The sequence below is a fragment of the Aulostomus chinensis genome, chromosome 22 (assembly GCF_037954235.1).
Source record: "Aulostomus chinensis isolate RoL2024-O1b breed Wild chromosome 22, RoL_Achi_v1.0, whole genome shotgun sequence".
NCBI lineage: Eukaryota > Metazoa > Chordata > Actinopteri > Syngnathiformes > Aulostomidae > Aulostomus > Aulostomus chinensis.
The window spans coordinates 5530337-5550764 of record NC_141341.1 but is presented as its reverse complement, the minus strand read 5'-3'; the positions used below and the strand labels follow the sequence as shown (position 1 = coordinate 5550764).

The following is a 20428-nucleotide window of genomic DNA, read 5'->3' as shown; positions in this document are numbered from 1 at the left end:
ATTTTAGATTTGAGGAGAACGAGCGAGCAGAACACATCAACATAAACTTGGTTTAAAAATGGGAGGCAATTTAAAAAAAACAAACAAAAAAAAACCCCAAAACCTTAAAACGCCTAAAGCATTCAACCAGATTTGTGAGCGGAGAGGAAACACAGCAGAGATGGGCAGGAGCCTTGCCGACATTTAGCATGCTAGTACGAAGGGCCTGCTCGTCAGTGCGCTGACAGGTAGCATCATTGGTGCAGCTGCTAAACATGCATTTAAATACACGCTGAGAACTTCTTGAACAAGCAGAACAAAATAGCAAAGAAGACCTCCCAGGCTGCTGTTTGAACCCCCAACATGACAGGTAGAGATGTGGTCTTCTCCTCTGCAGGTACAGATGTATGTTCTGACGCCAGGCTGACCCTGCATTAGCTGCCCTTCAGTCAGCTGTTCACACTTTTACGTCTGAGAAGTATTTATATGTGAAAGTTTATTTGTCTAGAAAAGATGCCAGGCATTAATATTTTGTCTGTTCGTAAAAAGACAAAATTCTGTCAATATAAAGTCTTGGTGACGTGTTGATACATGAATCTCTGCCCTGCTCCCACCCTTTCTCCCTCAGAGACTAATTTGGTACCAGTGGCCCCAGAGGCCACTCTTGGTCCTGGTTTCTGGGCTTGTTTGCGTTGAACCAGCCTGCAGATGCAGATTTTTTTCCACTGAAACAGTCTATTTATACACCATGACGTCCAGACATTCCAGACATTTTCTTTTTCTCCGTCTCTTCAGCATCACTCTCTTTTTTTTTATCTCTACCTTTGCTGGGATTCGTCACACTTCCTCTTGTCTCTTCATCTTTTCTCCTCTCCATTTTATCTCCCTGACTGTTGGTTTAGGTTACGGACGCAGGAGCAGCTCCCTCGCCGTCTTTGTTCAGCTGCCTCCCTGCATAACTTCCCTCTCTCATCTGTGTATCTAGCTTTATGTTGAAGTCAGACTCCATGTGTAGAATAAATGGGTTTAACAGGGCAGAATTTGCACTCTCTATGTGCTAAAATAAAACGGAGACTTGATAGTAGCACATTGAAATCTTCACCAGCGCCGCAATAAACATCCTGAGTGTTTATCCTCTCTCTGTTACTTTAAGATTCATCCAGTTGAAGTTGGAGCGAGCCAGTCCAGCTGAGCGCCAGCTCGTCTTCAGTGAAATACTACAGGCAGCCTACCAGCTCATGGTTGACGTCTTTGGAAATTACGTCATCCAGAAGTTTTTTGAGGTGTGTATGACAGTTGGACTTAATTGTAGGAGTCTAATAAGTAAATTGGAGAATAAAATAAAGACTTACTATGTGGCTGCAGGTTCATTTTCTTGTTTTGGCCAACGTTAGCTCACAGTTCTGCTTTGTGAATCTTATCATCGTCTGTTGCCGTTCACGAGCTTGACTGTAGATGCAGGGAAAACATTAAGAACAACCCATCCAGCCACGTGCAGGCTCGTACATTTGATAGTTTGCTAAGTTCATTTGAGCATTGAAACAATTTTGTATTCAGTGAAACTCTTCGCCAGACTCTCCAGAATTCTACCTGCTCCTTTAGCCTGCTTAGATGTCCGGTGTAAGTGGTGGTGCGTCATGTGTCATCACATGGAATCAAGTATTTACAGACTTGTTTGTGTGTGTGTGTGATTTCAAGTTTGGCAGCCTGGACCAGAAGCTGGCTCTGGCTGAGAGGATCCGAGGTCACGTGCTGTCTCTGGCCCTGCAGATGTACGGCTGCAGGGTCATTCAGAAAGCTCTGGAGTTCATCCCCTCGGATCAGCAAGTCATTGTGAGTACGCCGGTTCCCACTGGACTGTGTGAGAGTGTGAACAAGCGAAACAGACTGTTGCTCATTATCTTCAACCCTTCAGCTCCAAAACGACCTGAGATAAACTTATCCTGTCATCGCCCCGCTGCGATGTGGGTTGTTAGTGTAAGAAGCCAAATATCCCAGTGTCCTCATTTCAAAGAATATCTAATATCCGTGTGCTCAACACGTACCACTAATTTGTGTTTGTAGAGCAGAACGCTGCATAAAAAAAGAGGTACTGCTTCATGCTGAAACTGCATTTTTCATGTCCGCTCTGGGTTTAATGGAGCCGGGGTGTGAAGCAGCAGGTTCCTCACAGGTGCTCCATCACCACCCACAGGCGAGCCTAACCAGACCACAGGTGCTATGCAAATTCTGAACTGTAGGTGCCACAATAAATGTTGGCTGAATACTGCTTGGCATCAGGTATTCCTCATCTTATGTGGGGACATAAATGTGCCACACGCTGGGCTTGCAAGTCCTTATTATATCAGTCAGGGATTCTTGAGGGTTGTCTAGGGGCTCCTTGGTTTAAAAAAATAAATAAATCAGAATTTCACATAAATTTATCATGTGAATTACGCTTATTTAAAAATTTTGGTACCAGTTTTCAGGTAATTTCTTGAACAAATCAAGACAATGTCCTTGGAACGAGTGATGAGAGAAAAAATGCAAAAAAAAAAAAAGAATGAGTCCAATATCTTTTTAGATATGTCTAGAAAAAAATTAAAGATATAGTTTTCATATCATAAAAAAATGTCCCCAAATTCCTTAAATAAACAATAATTGACTACATTGATGGGTTGCAGTCTTAATTTTCACTTGCTGATTTATTCACGCTTTTTTTTTTCCAGACTTGCAAGAAAATCAAGTGAGTTTGCTGGGTGACGAATTGGCCCCGAACATTTTCTTTTCGAATTAGTAGGAAATCTCCACAAGGAAAACATAACCACATAATTAGGAAAACAAATGACAGAGTTGAAATTTTAGAAGCCCAACAAAAGAAAAAAAACTCCATGAAACCATCTTGGTTACGACAAAATGATTCAGGGTCAGATCAGTGACGCTGGATCAGATTTCTTCGGTCTCGGTTAGTGACATCACCTCAAATGGGTGTTTGCAGGTCACTGAGAGTTGACTTTGAGGTCCAGAACGTGGGAGGTCTGAAAACGTTTGATGGAGATTTGTTACGTGGAGGTTTACAGTGTGAGTTAGTCTCCAGGAAATGAGTGTAGTGTCCTCTGAAGTGATGGAACACGTGTTTGTGTGTGTCCCCCATTCATCTCTCCTTAATGGACTTCAATAGTTTCTCCAGGGCAACTTTCCGACCTCCAGTGTTATTTGTTTGCTACCGAGAGCTGCTGTGAAAAATGAAGGAGAGTTTGGAAAATTCTTTCAGGCAATATTTGATTTCTCACAAACAACTACATGTCCTTCTCCACACCCCTCCTGGCTCCCTAAACCCCCCCCCCCCCCCCCTCCTCCTCCTCGCCCTCCTCCTCCTCCTCCCTGCAGAGCGAGATGGTGCGGGAGCTGGACGGCCATGTGTTGAAGTGTGTGAAAGACCAGAACGGTAACCACGTGGTGCAGAAGTGTATCGAGTGTGTCCAGCCTCATGCATTACACTTCATCATAGACGCCTTTAAGGGACAGGTGGGTTCAGTCTGTGCGTGCACTTCTAATATTTCCACATTCAGTCACTGAGGCCTGGTGGTGCTTGGCTGTGTCTCTCTCACACACACACACACTGCCACAAACATATTGCCACCACCCAAGTGTACATAGACGCACATTCTCAGTCCTTTCCGGACAACGGGTACGTTGCCATGGCAACAAAAACCGCAGCCCAGTGGCGTCAGCTGTCTTCTATCGACAAGTTAAATGTTACATTTGCATGGAGTGTTAAAAGATTGTGTGTTAATGAATGCACCTATAATTAAAAAAAAAATTCTGAAGGTTTCGGTTGTGGTGCAACAGATCTCTGGTTTTTGAGTGTTTTCCTCCTCACATTTGTTCACGTTGTGTAACCATTTAACGCTCCATGTTTGAGGTGTGTTTGCGTAGCTGAAAGCATGTCAGGAATTTGCTGTCTCCTTGGCTGCAGGGGCTGCACATGTGTTAGCGGGGCTGCTAATATTTAACAACGCAATCAGGCCTTCAGAAACATGTGTTTTTGTTCCGAGCACAACTGAACTCTTGTAAACACGGAGCAGAAGCACATCAGTACCATGAAGTCACCGTCTCACCTGCAGTTTGGTGTGTGTGTGTGTTTGTGTGTGCGGGGAATGAGTAACAGTGTGTGTAATGGTGTGTGTCTCACAGGTCTTTGCCCTCTCCACTCACCCTTATGGCTGCCGAGTCATCCAGCGCATTCTTGAACACTGCCTTCCTGAGCAGACACTGCCGATACTCGAGGAGCTTCATCAACACACTGAGCAGCTTGTGCAGGTAAACACACACACACACACTCTCTCTCTCTCTCTCTCTCTCTCTCTCTCTCTCTCTCTCTCTCTCTCTCTCCACCAGGTATGTTTTTTAGGATAATGACAGCTTTATTTGACTTAAACAAAGCTTCTTTTTGAGGTTGGCTGCTCGTTTGATGTGACGGTGGTGGCAGCGGCGGCGCCAGCTGGTGTCCTCACATTTTACTTTACGTCCCCTTGTGTTGTGTGTGTTCAGGACCAGTATGGCAACTATGTGATCCAGCACGTATTGGAGCACGGCCGAGCTGAGGACAAGAGCAAGATAGTGGCAGAGATCAGAGGAAATGTACTGGGACTGAGCCAGCACAAGTTTGCCAGGTACAGTCCTGCACACACACACACACACACACACACACACACACACACACACACGCACTTCATCAGAAAGTTCTCCACAATTGCAGAGAGAGTTGGAACTTTCTCGCTGATCCCCCCCGGTTTTCTCTGCTCAGTAACGTGGTGGAGAAGTGTGTGACCCACGCGTCGCGGGCAGAACGAGCTGTGCTGATAGACGAGGTGTGCAGCCTGACGGAGGGCCCCCACAGTGCCTTATACACCATGATGAAGGACCAGTACGCCAACTACGTGGTGCAGAAGATGATCGACGTGGCCGAGCCCACCCAGCGCAAGATAGTAATGCACAAGGTAGATGTTTGTTTTATCACTTCCATCTCAGCACCTCTGGAATACTTTGATCCCCGGTGGTTTGAGCTGACATCATGCAGGCTGGCAGATGGGATAGTTGTAACCCTTCCAGCCGGTGGAGAAACTCATGGTCCAGATGTATGAGCAGCGTGAGGAGGGCAGGACAGTCGATGCTGCTTGTTTTTCTTCCTCCGCAAATGTCTTCATGCGTAACCAGCAGGTTTTAAAGGGATGGTTCACCCAAAAATTAGCATGCGTTTTCAGTTATTCGCCTTTCCTGGAGCAACCACATTTTTGTTGTTGGAAGCTATTGAAAATATCAGTTTACAAACTCGACTGCGTCGGTGTTTGTGCTTCTCAGTGGCTGGGGCTCCACGCACGCACGCGCACACACACACAGACACACACACACACACACACTGCCACTTAAAGGCAGCAGACATATTGGTCTGGACAAAAGAAGAACCGACTGATTTTTTTTTTTTTTTTTTTTAGCTTGAAGCTAACAGCGTTTGACGGCTAACAACAGCAAAACTGCCCAAAGACGTTGGTCCGCTGTCTCTTGAGCACATGGTCTGGTGCAGGGGTCCTCAAATCCCTCAGATACAAATCTTGAAGGTCCACAATGGTTTTTTTTCATACAAGCATGGGTCCATTTATCAATGTCGGTCAAGTACAAGGCAGGTCGAAGCACTGTTCACTTTTCTTCTCTTGGTCAACTTTGAGCATGCCATTTTGTTAGATTCGGTCTTCTACTGGTGGCACGTAAACGAACAGATTGCAAAGTGCCGGGTACGACTCGTGCTTCAAGCTGCTGCGGTCCGTCCAGTCTAGCTAGCAGCATGCACGCTCTCTCAGCCAATCAGCGCATCGTTGTCACAGAGATGACAACCCATAATACCCTGTCACCCAGGCAACAGCCTATCAGCGCTGTCTCCCAAAGCACACACTTTCTCACACACACGCACACACACACACACAGCACGCAGAGCGCATGCAGTGAATACAACAGGAGTGGGAACATGGGAGATATTTGACTATAAATGAAACAGAATTTAGCGATAGAGCAGTAGCGCATAGCGATAGATCGGCGATTAATACAAATAATATATGTTAAAAAAAGGTTTTATTTGTTTTTGAAAAGTGCCATTTGCCCTGGGTCCGCAGAGAGGTGTGCCGCGGTCCGGTCGTGGACCTAATTGACGCTCATTGAGGACCCCGGGTCTGGTGTAATCCACGTCTTCTTTGACCAGGGTTATTGCCTGTAATCCCTCTAAATTTGTGAACTTGTAAATTTCCCCGGTGTGGGACGATTAAAGGTTTATCTTAGCTCAAATCCAAGTGTTGAGAGAGATTGGATTTTATTACGGTCGTTGTTTGAACTAATTTAGATGGCTTACGGTCACGTAGCAGTGAAATATTCCTGGACCTTCTTGTGTCTGAAACCAGACAAAAGCCTGCAGTGATGTCACTCGAACAGACCCCAGTCAGTCAATTGTGTCTGTGGTTTTTATCACATTTTCTGAAAACTGGCCAGAGTGCAAATTTACGCGCATGTCCGTCCACCGTTGTTACGTTAATGAGCAGTTTGTCCATCGGGACAACCGGCGAGTCTGTCTCCCTCCCTCCCTCTCACTCTCTCTCTCTCTCTCTCTCTCCTCCCCCTCAGAGTCAGACATGCTGTCAGTTCCTCATTCAAGCTGCGGGTCACTAAAGCTGCTGTTCGTGCGTGATAACTGGCAGGTTTACTGCCCTCCTGACTGGAGATGTTTGACTTTAGGATTATCTCCAGTCCCCGCCTCTAAAACCAGTCGTCAGTCTGTCCCTCCTGCCACTGGTGTCAGTAGCAGAAAGGTGTCTCCATTTACTCTGGAAGTGGGTGTAACAATCTGATGGTTTTTTTCTCTGTAAAGGGAAACAAGCAGGTTTTTTGTCAACCCAACCCCTCGTGTACCTCACATCAGCGGGCTCTAAATCTCACTCGGGGTCACTGGTGTGATTGGTTTCCTTGGCAACGACACGGAGGCTGACTTTAACCACAAGCCATCATTGATTTGCTAATAAACGGTGCTGCTGCGTGAAGCCGGATATTGAGAGAATGTCTGACTCTCCTTCTTCGTTTGAAATATTGTGGGTTTTCAGTCTGGAAACTCTGACGTGTGTTTGTGTTCAGATCCGGCCTCACATCTCCACCCTGAGGAAGTACACGTACGGAAAACACATCCTGGCCAAGCTGGAGAAGTACTACATGAAGAATGGCGTCGACCTGGGTCCTCTCTGTGGCCCTCCCAATGGCATCATGTAAACCCCCCCCTCCCTCCAACTGAAATAATGTCTACCCACCACATTCTAATGCGGTCATGTCCACCAGCCCCCACCCTCCTGTCCCGGTCCGACCCTCCGGGAGGCGTCATGTCGACTGTCTCGTTCTGAGTCTTGTTGAGGACTCCTTGTATCCCCGTTTCCACAACAACCCTTCAGGAGGAGCCTGTTGCTACAGGCAGCCTTAGTTCAAAACCTTTTTTTTTTTTTTTTTTTTTTGGCAACCCCTCCCCCACCTGAGCCCAGCCCTGCTGAACTTGGGGGGGGGGGGGGGGGCGGGGGAGGAGGGCAGGGAGTGGAGCGAGATGTGATCCAATTCCCGCTTCACTCCCTCCCTTTTTTTTTTTTCTTCTTCTTCTTCTTCCTCTTCTTCGTCTTTCACTTCCTCTTTCTTCATTTCAGATGAACTCTAAATCATTTCACTTTTTTGCTACTGCTGCACACACAATCCAAGTGTCCCCTCCTCCCATCCCAGCTACCTACCACTATGAGATGGAACGAGTATTTAATTTGTCACAGAATCATAGACGAATACACACATGCCATCAGCTAACCAGCCTACAGATCATTTAGCATGGGAGATTCGTTTTCTGGTCTTGCTTCTATAAATATAACGTGTATACTTGGTGTAGACCTTTGCATATATATATATATAAATATATATATAAAACTTTGTAGTTTTTCTGGTTTTTGATGTTGAATCTGTATCTATAATGTATCCTAGTAGTGACCACATACTTCTGACTGTATAATTGTACATTTGTAAACCCTTGTAATGTAAAAGTGCTTTACCACCCTTTTTTGGTATGAGAAGAAAAAGAAAAAAAAAAAAGATAAAAAAGCTCATTCTGGAAAAAAAAAAAAGGAAAAAACATCTTAGGAAAAAAAAAAAAACCCCTGTGCATTTCAGTGTATATTCTCACCTCCTTGGTTGTGACATGAGTTGTTGTATATTGTAAATTGTAATATCAAATTTTTTTGTTTTGAAAAGCCCTTTCTATACAGCGTAGTACTTGTACAAAAATTCGCCACGCTTGGTTTTATCTTTATCTTGTCACTGCTTAACTTAAGACGTTCATCTCCCACTGACTTCCAATTGGACATGTTCTGTTAGACTTAGTGGTGTCTTCTGGTTTATGTTGAAGGTTTTTTTGTTTTGGTTTGTTTTTTGGTTTGTTTAAATTTTTTTTTTTTTTTTTTTTTTTTACCTTTTTTAAGATCTTTTTATAGGAATGCTTTACCCCCCTGAACTATGTCATGGATACGCGGGCTGGGCGGGAGAATTAACAAAGCTCCGCCCCATCCCCTCGACGACCCATGACCATGTCTTCGGCGGGGTAAACCCATGGATTGTACAGAGGAGATTCTTGTGTTTTTTGGCATTTCTCTAGTGCTGTAAGTGCTGTATCATAATGTCCATGTCCTTTTGGGTGAGAGAGGCAGCCCGCCACAGCGCGGTGTACATTTGGAGCAGCCTTGTGTATATTTACTACGAGCACACCTGTAACCATATGTGTATAGTTAACAGAACCTGTGTATGCTTATTGCCTGGGCAACTATTTTTTGTAACTCCTGTTGTAGATTGTCTCTAAACAATTGTGTGATCTTTATTTTGAAACCAAACTGAACAAAAAAAAAAAACTTTGAAAATTTACCGGCGTCAAGTGTGCTTGATGGTGCGCTCGACTCATGGGTTGCAGGGCGCGGAGGAGGAGACGGGTTCATCTAGGAGGGGTGGAGTTTGGGGCCCCCCCACTGGTGGAGAGTTTGGAGAGTCCCATGGGATGATAGTGGTGTGAAATGGGTCGGTACGAATTGTTCCGTCTCATGTCGCAGGCGGAGCCCGGCTCCTGCTCTCTCTCTCTAAGTTTCAAAGCGCCTTGAGCTCGGTTTGTCTTTCAGCCGTCGTGGCGACTCAGATCTCCAACCTTGAGGCCTTTAAAACTGCACGTTTCTTAGAATTTTTTTATTCTGAGTGAAATTCTCCATTGCGGTTGTATGCCTCTAGGACGTGGGCCTGTGGGTGACCTTGACCTTTGACCCCCATCATGTTTTTCAGGTCATCCCTGAGTCTGAGTTGATGGATTTGAAATGAAATCCCCTCAAGGTTGTTTGTTTGTTTTGTTTTTCTCGAGATTAAATGCACATTCAGAGTGATGGTGACCTTCAACCACCTCTCGGTTCATCGTCCAGGTCCAGTTGCGCCAAAATTGGGCTCACAGTTCTCACGGCTAGGCGCTGTGGTCCATCGGCACTGAGCTGCAGAACTCGGGAGACAACTCGCTCTGGTCTGCGTGACGGCTCCTGAACAATCTGTCGCCACCCACAAGGGAGTTGAGACGTCTCCCTGGTCATCCCTGTCTCATTTTCAGAGTTCTGACGTCCACAGTGGGATCGTCTTCCATATTCCTCATAAATGCACTTCATAAACATCCCTGCAACCGATTTATTTATTTTTTTTTAAAAAGAAAAGAAAACCATGGACAGGCAGAGTTTAGCGCGAAAAGATTCATTCGAGAACAGCAGACGCAAGAAATCTGAAGCTGATCTGGATCGCATCCTGAATGAGTTCTTCAGAGGACCAGTACTGAAATAATACAAGTCTCCCTTTACGGGGCTTCTTCACATCGTTGCCTCACCCGTAACGTGGCGGTATGTCCCCAAATTTAAACCGGCCCGCCACTGGTTCTTAAGATCTAGTAAATTTCCACCGTTAAAAAAAAAAAAACAAACGGTAAATTTAATTCAGGTTTTTCCTGTTCTCACTGGGTCCCCCCTTCCCTCTCTCAGTGGGCCAGGCTCACTCCCATTATTTCTCTTATATGGCACGCACGTTCACACAGGACAGACGTCTCTTATCATTCCAACCTGGCCACACCTGCGTGAGGTCAACATTCTTGATAGAGGTTAAGTCGCATAGGACTCTCTCAACTGACACTAAGCCCCCCCCCCCCCCCCAAGAGGTCTGAAGACAGGGTTTCCCACAACCTGGATTAAAAAAAAAAAAAAAAAAACCTGCAAATTAACAATTAATATCCAGAAATTCCCATTCTAGTCACTACTGACCACAAACACTGACCAGACAGGTCCTGTTCCAGCTGTCAGGAGTCACATGGGGGGCTGCTGATCCTGGTCTCAGTGCTGGAACTGATTAACGAGGCTGGCCCGGTAACACGCCGCGGTCCTGACTAATGACAGCCCTGTTGATCAGTGCCATGCCACGCTGACGACTGCTCTCCATATGGAGTCCGCTAATAGGTGCTGATAAGTGGCTATTACCTGATTCAAGACCGAATCCCTGGATTCATTATCCACGTAACTGCGTAATCAAGACTGGCAGATCGAAGCGAAAGACGACCGACGTGTGGGGAGGCTCATCCCGTCCCCTGACGCGCACAAATACGAGCGAAAAATATCTGTATGGTGCATTTTTACGATCAAGAGAAGAGGCTGTGCTTGACAGGAGGTGGGACTCCGGCCGTGCGTCAAACCAGGCTCCGGACTGAGTGACTGGAAACGACGGAAACACGATTCATAACTTTGGATGAGGCTGCGGTCGAGACGTTTTTGTTGTTGTTGTTGTTGTTGTTGTTGTTGTTGTTGTGGGGTTATACTGTCTCTCCTGCTTCCCAGGAGTCACGATCAAATGGATCCCTCGGGATCAACGGTGTGAAAGTCGTGGTAAAAGCAATGATTGGCTTGAACTGTTTGGTGTCTTCGCAGCCTAAATTCTGTCTTACATTTTAATGTAAAGGTGCCAGGGGTTTCATGCCATGTACCTCAAACTCCTCCTCCGCAGGGCCGGTGTATCTTTCTGGTGTCCTGGGGGGGGGGGGGGGGTGATGATCCCAAAAGGCTACCCAAAGTGCATGAGCGGAGCAGCTGGTGCACGTATGTGGAGGTATGAATCAAAATCTATTTGTATAAACAGACACAGTGTTTGTCTCAACACCAGTTCTGAACTGGAGGCGCCAAGGATGGCAAAGTGAGCTCAGCCAAACGGAACACAAAAGAAGAGCCGTTTTCTTGTTGTTGTTGTTGATTGTGTTATCATTGTAGCTCATTATCCAAAAAGATGAAAACCTAAGTTAAATTTAGGGAAATCCCAAAGTGCAGAAGGCCCAGTTGGATGGAGCCATGAAAGGACATTAAACCCACAATGGTGATGAACTGTTGCTCAGGATACTCATGTTTGTGACAGGAGGTCATCAGATGAACTCACACTAATGCTCGAAGCAGGTGTCCTTAAACGCATCGTCCCTCTCCTGGTCTTTTAAGGACAAGAAAAACAAACCTGCTGCTACCTTTCCAGCAATTGTTTGAAACGAGCCAGGCTTCTGCAGAAACTGGCAGGCTGTTATTTTGAAAAGGTCACTTTGAGCGTGATGTGGCGGTGGCGGTTCTCCCATGGGTGGGTTTGTTGATGTCTTAAGGCAGATAATTGGATAACTCCAAGAAGCGAGGTTGTAACTGCGGTGATTTTTTTTTTTTGAAACCAAACACATGGGTTGTGCTCTCTTCAGCAGGGGTTCGGCCTCCGTGTAGTCGGCTGAACGCTACGAGAGGATCAAATGTCTGAGTTTATGGTCATTGGGAAACGATCCTGCGTCGTTTCACATGAACGAGCTGAAGGCTCGTCCTACTGGCGTTTTAGCCTTTAGAATATTACTGTCAAATATTAAAAATCGTGTGGTAAAATGGGGGAAAAAAATGAAATTAACTTTCTTGAAGACCTTGTGCAAAGTTCCCAAAAGGTTCTCTAAAGCTGACAAATGTCTTGCAAACAAAAAATAAATAAATAGATAAACAAAAGGTCCCAAATCTACACACAATTTTAATTTAACATTTCATCTTTTGGGGGGAGAAACAGTATCTCTACCTCTGTATTTTTTTCCCACTTCAGTAAAGTGTCCATTATTCGCCACAGCCTTGAACGACCAGCTTGCTGAGCCAAACTGAGCGTCTCACAATGATGATGTCATGTTGCAATGACGTTTTTAATTCAACTAAATATTAGTCGTTTTACTCCTTTTTCCACTGTATACGCTTAAAGAATATAATTTCCATCATATTTTTATATTCTACTTTAAAAAAAGAAGAATTCTGTCAGATTTAAACAACAACAAAAAAGCCTCAACATTTTGTGGCACATTAGGGGGCACTCACGACCCACCACTGGGCCACAGACCAGTGGTTGGGAAGCCTTACGTATGAAAGGGTTACTTGTAGAGGAAAATGTTTATTGGATACAAGACGTAAAGACAATCATAATGTTCTGAAACTCGTGGACATTCAAGACGTTCCCTCTTGGTCTTCAAACTCTTAAACTCACCATGTGATTAAGACAAAGTTCTTTAAAATATTATTTAGGGGGGCTACAAAGGAATCATTCAAGGGAACATATGTGGGATGTTCCCCTCAAGGTCTCTTCACCATACTCACGGAACATTTGCAGAACCTCTAAAGACCGTAAATTTGGCGACTAAACCAACCATGTTATTTTGGAGCCATTTAGGTTCTTGCATCACCTTCCCTGAACGCTTACAAATCAAATCCGGCAAACCTTGAAAGACCTTCATCATATTCTAGGAAGTCAGACGTTCTTTTTACCAGCAGAGATGTTCTACTGGTTCTAGGAAGGTTTTTGTTTGTTTGTTTTCTGTTGAGCTTTGCCCTGTGAGATGATGAGCATCAACATAGATCCTTGACAATCTAAACTCCACTTCTCTTCCCAAGCAGCAGACATTCCCGGATGAAGACCAAGGAAGTGGACGGTTCGGATCAGCTGAGTCAACATTCATTTTGACAAACTTGATGATTCATTAAAAACCCGATTGAACCCTCAAAAAAAAAAAAAAAAAAAAAGTTCCAGTAGGTTCCAAGTTTAACTCTAGGATGGGGTTCCCCTCCTAAATTAATCTGTATGCGGGTCTATTTTTTGCTAAACTGCCTGGTTGCTAGGCGACACAAGCAGGCTCCGGCGTGAGTGGCGCATGAATATTAATTTCAGTTACGTAGGCACAGGTGTGAGCTCATCGCACCTTTTTTTTCAACAGAGATAAAGAGAGCGAGAGAGAGGAAAAAAAGGAAACGTTTTGACCGTGACTCAGCCACAGAAGAGGACCGGAGCTCTCCGGTAACCGTGTTAATTCAACCGGAAACACCTGAAACAAAGACTCGGGAGCAGCCGTGACTGGAGGGCTACTTCAGGGCTGCGGGTGCCTAAACGAGCTGCAGGGGGCAATCCTCCTCCTTACTCGCGAGGAGACCCCCCCCCACACACACACACGCACACACACACACATATACTTCCCTTCACATACACCCCTCCTCCTCCTCCTCCTCCTCTTCCTCCTGCCAGACTCCCAGGCCAAGCAGCGTCGCCATACGGAACATCCTGCCCTTAACGGAGAGGGGGAGGAGAGAGAGAGAGAGAGAGAGAGAGAGAGAGAGAGAGAGAGAGAAAGAGAGACGAGGTCTGGCGTCTCCTGGTAGTAAATCCATCAAGAGAATCAGAGAGAAGTGAGACGAGGCCTCGCGGAGATCTCCGGGTGACCAGCAGCGCGTGAAGCCTTGGATTAAAAAGGACGGATGGTCGCGTGGACGGGCGGCGTGCTCTGAAGTTGGACAGACTACCGAGACCCCAGCAGCTTCTTCTACCTAGAACACACACACACACACACACACACACACACACACACACACACACCGCAACCACCACCACAGCCACCACCACCACCCCGAACCCGGTGAAGGCAGCAGCGGCGGCACCGGGAGGCTGTGCCCGCGCACCCCGACCATGAAGCTGCCTTTGCTCCTCGCGCTGACGGCTCTGCTCGCTGGCGTCGCCACGGTAAGTCCGCACGAGCCTCACGTCCTTTGTTAACATGGGAGCTCTTGTGCACGCAGGAGCCCCGGCATTGTGTGTTTGTGCGTATGTGAAAGAGAGAGAGAGTGTGTGTGTGTGTGTGTGTGTGTGATATCATTAACAAGACAGTGATGGTCTGTTATCGGTAGGAAATCCTGCACTCGACCTAGATATCAGCCCTTATTGGCCGCCGGTGACTCCCGGTGGACTGCGCCCCCCGCCCCCCTTTCACACAAACACACACACACACACACACACACGTCAGCCTTTGTGTCTCAGTGTCGGGGTTTATATGGCCCCCAGAGTCAGGAGGTGTGTGTGTGCGCGCGCGCGCGTGTGTATGTGTGTGAGACAGTAATTAGCGGGTAATCTCTAATTGAGCTTGATTACGGGTGCGTGTGCGGTGCCCCGGTATGTGGTGTCTGTGCCACCAGCTCACGTCATGCCGTTAATTTGAGGGGCTCCGGTCATATTGCGGCTTTGTAAAGACTTTATTGCCTGGTAGTGTTGCGCTGTGGGACGTGTGTGTGTGTGTGTGTGTGTGTGTGTGTGTGTGAGAGAGAGAGAGAGAGAGAGAGAGAGAGGGGCGGATTGGATGTCCGATCTCCAACCTGCGAGGTGCAGGCTTTCCAGATATTCATATTGTCCGGATGCCAGCAGCCTCCCGTTAGAACCGGTCGCGCGAGCGCACGCGCGCGGGCTTGCGTGTACGTGTGTGTGTGTGTGTTTGTGCGGCAGTGTGTGTTTGTGATACAAAAAAAAAGTGGGTGGGGTAACTGGGAACGAAATTACACGCGGGGAAGTTAACGGCGATGCGGTGCGCGCACGAAGGCTCAGATGAATGATGTCATCGGGAATCGCGAGGAGAGATGCTGATTAGGAATGCATGCGCGAACCCCCCCCCCCCCCCCCACACACACACACACACACGTCCACACCTCCTCTCCGGAATCATACACGACGAGTCGCCCCCCCCCCCCCCCCAACCCACATCTTCCGCTACCGATGAATCCAGATTTATCCTATGAGGAGGAGGAGGTGGAGGAAGCTCAGCCATTGAGAGAAAAGGAAAGCAGCGCCAAAAATAGCTAAAATGCAGATCGAGTTCTGAATGTGAAACCCAGTCGGGTTGATTGTGATGCTGAGTATCTCCCTTTTATTTCAATTCATGTGCCAGTTAACAAGCCCGAGTATGCGTTTTGTTTTCCTTTTCTTCCTTTCTCTCTTTTGTTAGTGCATTGTTGGGTTTGTCTGTTTGCAGGATTGGTAAAACAACAACAAACTATGAGGTCAAATTTGCCCTCAAGTCCAATAATGGGCTCTTAATGTGACACTCAGACCTGCAGAAATCAGGACAGGTCTGACTTCATGTTTTAGTCTGGCAGCTTCCATAAATGTATTTTCAAGTTAGTAACAGTGGCAGGTTTCCATCGGGGGTCTTGGGCACATGAAATAAAAAAATAAAAAAATAAATTTAAATTTAAATCGCACATCAGAGGTAGCAAATTAAATGGGGGTGGGGGGTGAGGTGGGGGGGGGGGTTGTCTCCCCTGCTGGTGAGCAAATGCATCAAACCAAATTAGGCAGCAGCACTGGCTTCACTCTGTGGTTCTGGCTTCTTTGAGCATCATTCTTTTTTCGCTGCTTCTGCTATGGTGCAGCACTGGTTTTGGCACGGGTTCTTACACAGTACACACACACACACACACTGATTATTACTGGGTCAGTCGGTTGCAATCACTGCCAGAGATCCTTGGCCTCGAGCTGACCTAATCTGTCTTTGAGCGTACAGATGGAGACAGGTGTGACACACATACACACACTCACACACATACAAAACTGCCACAGATGGATGCAGGTGTCTTGGTTTTACACACACACACACACACACACACACACACACACACACGTCAATACTCTTATAATTGCAAGCAACCTAGGCCTTAAACACACACATGCCCAACCCACGGTCACATGCATTTACTGACAAGATCTTTCTTTATATGCCTCCTGGCTTCAGACCAGTGTGTGTGTGTGTGTGTGTGTTGACTTGTCCCTGGTGTCGTGTCTCTGTGGGTATTTCCTATTATCAGAGTTTTGACATCATATCCGGACGGCTATATTTTACACGAGAGACTGATTTTCCCACAGACATCTGTTGTGTCCCATGAATAGTCAGAGAGAGAGAGTGTGTGTGTGTGTGTGTGTGTGTGCATGTGTGAGTGTTTGGCTTCATGAGACTGTCCATCTGTCTGTGTGTGGGCTCAAAGATAGTGAATCTCCAATGCCAAAAACTTGTTCTCGCCAGCCTTCATTCCTTGAGGAGTGTGTGTGTGTGTGTGTGTGTGTGTGTGTGTGTGGTGGAAAAGCATTGAGGATCATGTTTGAAACTTGTGCAATGAATCAGTGTTTTGTGCCTGCGATCTCAGACAAAGCCCCCCATAGAGAGGGGAAGAAAGAGAGAAGGAGCAAGAAAGAGGAGAAAATAGCCCGTGTGAGGCGGATTGAGGGAGAGTGTGGAATGTGAGAAGCAATTTGACACAGGAAGTTGGTCCTTCTTGCTTGTCCTAGAGGACAAAGTCTCTTCTCACACACACACACACACACACACACACACACACAAGCTGACAGGTAGTAAACACACAGGGGGTAACAGCAGAGGTATTTCAGGTGTGTTTAAAGGGATGAGTGGGGGGATTCACGGCGGGGGGTGGGTGGGGGTGGGTGGGGGTCACCTTCCAGTGGACGGAGGAAATGAAAGAGATCAGAGTTCATATCCGGAGCTGCATTCAGACAGCTGGCGTCCTGAGGTGAGCAGGGATGAAGAAAGAGAATAATGATAGCTTTCAGCTGGAAAAAAAAAATCTCCCCTAGACTCCTCCCTTTGCTTGTTTGTGTGTGTGTGTGTGTGTGTGTGTGTATTGGATGTGTACACATGTTTCCTCTCTCATATCTGACAGTCTTATCACATTTGACTTAAATTACTTTTTCTGTCTCTCTCAGAAAGTTTTAACATTTGATGGAAATCACAGGGAATTTCCCATTTATCTGAAATGAACTGATAACAACTCGCGGGGACGGAGCTCTCACCATCCTGTTATTTTGTAAAAGGTCAGCTCAAAGTTTGCAGCAAAATTGGAGGTTTTATTACTAACGAGAAGGTCTGTTTAGAAAACTGTCTCCAAACTTTTATTATTGGCCTCCGGCTAAAGGCTTTTTTTTTTTTTTAACCTCTAATGTCAGGTTCTAAACAAAGATTTTCAGTCTTGTTATATCCTCCTCTCAAGTCATTCATTAAATTGCTTTGGTTTTAATCCATAAATACGGTATTTTTCGTTACACCAGTGCAGCTTCTCCTCATGGAAGATGCACAGTTTAGCATTAAAAGTACATTTGTCCTTTTTCAGTGCTGTTACCGTTAATCTCTTACACGCTCCACTAAAATGGTGAGCAAAAGCATCTGCCAGCATCTTAGTTTGGCATCTGCCTATGCTCACGTGCACCAATGAGTGAGATCTTTAGTTTGTTAGCATGCTAACTGTGTAGTCACCGTTAGCCTGATAGCTGAAGCATTGCGCCGCTTGCATCCGAATTCACTGAAATAAGTCAGCATTTGTCAATGTCTGGGGTTTTTAAGCTAACTGACTGGGAGAAAGTCTGTGAGTAACACAAGCTCAAGATATTTTAACGCCTGGTTCCACTGCATAAATCAGGTCGGTAGATATCACGCTGCAGAATTTCAGAGCTTTTTTTCCCCGTGTTTTTAAAATTTGCTAACGAGTGGTTAAATGAGGCTTCAGTGGTTGTCGTGGACGTAGTATGTCGTCACACCTAAAACAGAAGAAGCTAGTTGTGGTGACATCATGTGAGCTTTGTGCTCTAAAAAAGTTCCATGAAACTTTGTTTGCCAAGCAGCTTATTTTTTGGCACTCACCCAAAATCCAGCGTAATAATCCAATTGACTGCTGGTGTGACCCACGGCAAGTGGACACACAAAAATCAGTCACCCTCTGCGGCACTCCGTGGTTGTACACTTACTAAAATGCCACATTAGCCTTCAAATCCTAAGTCAGCGCCATGATGCTTCTGGCAGGGACGGACTGTAACCAAACACCAGGGATAAAAGGCACGATAATGTTTCTATCTACTGAACGATTGCAATGATGAAATCGTTTATAAACAAAGTGGACAACAAGTTCTGTGCGCATGTGAGCGTCAGAAGTTTCTCGCCGTGAGGAATGACGTCACGCGAGTGGACCGCGTTTCTGAGGATGAATTAGTGAAAAGTAAAAAAAAACAAAAAACAAACTCACTCTCAGCTATTCCCAATACTAATCCATAACAAGTCTACATGTTCCGACTGGGAAGGCCGAAATTCCATCTTTTGAGTACAACTGGAACACACCATAGTTACAAGTCTCCTCTTGACTTGTTTTTGTAACTTGCTGCGTTCATTCTGGTAGCAGCGCTAGCTTAGCCGTTAGCATCACTCCATTAAAGCTTCTCACTGCTGACTTCTCTCATGTCTCTTAACTGATGTTCTGCTTTTCTCTTATTTTGTCTTACTAATCCTATCTTGTTGCTGTAGTTTTCAGTTTCTCCTCTGCCAGTTTGATATTTCCTGTCTTTTTTTCTTTCTTTTTTTTTACAACCACGCCATATATTTACATCTTGCTTACTTCTTTCGAATCTTTGCTCACGCTGCCAGTTACAGTTTTAGAAAACACTCGTTTTTTTTGTTCTCTTTTTTCCTTCTTTTTTTTTTTCCAATCATTTGTCTCTGAAACATTGTGAGACACTAAACTTCTCCTGTGGAATGTATTCAAGTCGTCCCACGTATTAGACGGAATGCAGTTCTAACCTCAATTCATCTAGCTGGAAGCTCCTCTCATCATGACCAGTAACACACACAAGCGCAGACATGCTTGCTCACATGTATGCACCGATGCGCATTAACGTTGTGATTATGTTACGTGCGCACACACACACACACACACACACACACACAAAGTAATAGTGAATAGTTGTGGTGTGCAACGGTTTCACAATTTCAGTGAGTCAGAGGGAGACTGAGACCGCTGGAGGTGTTTTAGGTAGGTCAAAACAGGCCAAAAATGCAGCTCGTGCAGATGCTAAAAACACACACACACACACACTCACTGTCTCCCTTGCAGTAATTGGGAAGCACTGCGCAGACATACTCACATACATATTCTCCTGAGAGGGGCTTAGATGAATATAGAGACAAGAGAAAGGAGGGAGGGAGGGAGGGAGGGAGTGGGGAAGGATGGAAAAAGGGAGACCGTGAAATAATGAGACTGGGAGGAAGAAGAATAAAATGGAGAGATGTGTGGATGGAAAACTAGTGAAGGTTTAGTGGGGCGATGGGGATGATAGATTGAGAGTCCGGAAAGTGAGGGAAGGACGAGGAGCGGGAATGAGGAGAAGATGGGGGATATCGGGACGCAGAGACGGCGCGAGAGCTGGATGATGGGGAGGACAGCGAAGGGATGGCGCCGGGCCAGAAAGAGGGGAGATGGAGGGATTTCGAGAGTGAGAGAGAGCGAGAGAGGGGTGGGGGAGGGAGCCGTACACTGCTCATTCCCAGGAGACAGTGCTCTACCTGCTCTCCGCGGCCGTCGCTATGACAACCACCATGGCTGCCTCTGTCACAGCTTTATCGCCCCGCTCCTCTTCATCCCTCCCTCCGTCTCTCTCCCTCTCTCTTCGTTCTGTTTCCTCTGGTTTTGCCTCTCTCATTCACAACTTCTCATATTGTTCTCTGTTTTATGACTTTTTATTTATTCTGGTCTTCCCCCTCCTTCCACCCCTTCTCCCCCCTTTCTTTTTGTCTATCTATTCCACTTTAATAAATTCAAAAAAAAATGCAGAGGGAGTCCCACCTTTACAGTAGTGTTTGTGTTTTGAACCCTGCTATAAATAAAACCCTTAGAAACAGGGTGCCTCTTTTTCACCACCTTTCCGTGTGTGTGTGTGTGTGTGTGTGTGTTTTTCGGTTAAAATTAGAGTCCTCCCACTAGTGTACGATCACAGCTGAGGTGTGTTTGAACGGTCGTATGCTTTTAATGTGTCGCTGCATCTTCATTGCGACCCTCTTCCTCATGGGTTTCCGTAACGACGGGATAATTAGGTTACAGGAGGGCCGGATGGGTGGGGTCATGCAGAGCTGAAGGCCAGTGCAGTCCAATGGGAACGCTGGAATGTGTAGTTCCTGGCAGCCGGCTGATAAGAGACGGTGAAATTCGCGATAACGCCG

The 20428-nt window shown here is 46.1% G+C and overlaps 2 protein-coding genes across 3 annotated transcripts in view; both read left to right on the top strand.

Annotated features, from left to right (window-relative positions):
• The window catches only part of pum1 (pumilio RNA-binding family member 1), a 31738-nt gene extending 22344 nt beyond the window's left edge, over window positions 1-9394 (top strand). Inside the window, 7 exon segments of the mRNA XM_086193049.1 lie at window positions 1133-1262; window positions 1678-1812; window positions 3349-3486; window positions 4156-4281; window positions 4513-4634; window positions 4769-4961; window positions 7135-9394. Coding sequence (XP_086049175.1) covers window positions 1133-1262; window positions 1678-1812; window positions 3349-3486; window positions 4156-4281; window positions 4513-4634; window positions 4769-4961; window positions 7135-7266 — 976 coding nt within the window. The 3' untranslated portion in view covers window positions 7267-9394.
• A 3937-nt stretch (window positions 9395-13331) lies between these two features.
• Window positions 13332-20428, top strand: part of sdc3 (syndecan 3) — a 37486-nt gene continuing 30389 nt past the window's right edge. Inside the window, exon 1 of one of the 2 annotated variants that reach the window (XM_086193690.1) lies at window positions 13332-14136. In XM_086193690.1, the coding sequence (XP_086049816.1) occupies window positions 14083-14136 (54 nt within the window). In that variant the 5' untranslated portion in view covers window positions 13332-14082. The remainder of the gene's footprint in view (window positions 14137-20428) is intronic. The other variant, XM_086193689.1, reaches the window with a different exon arrangement.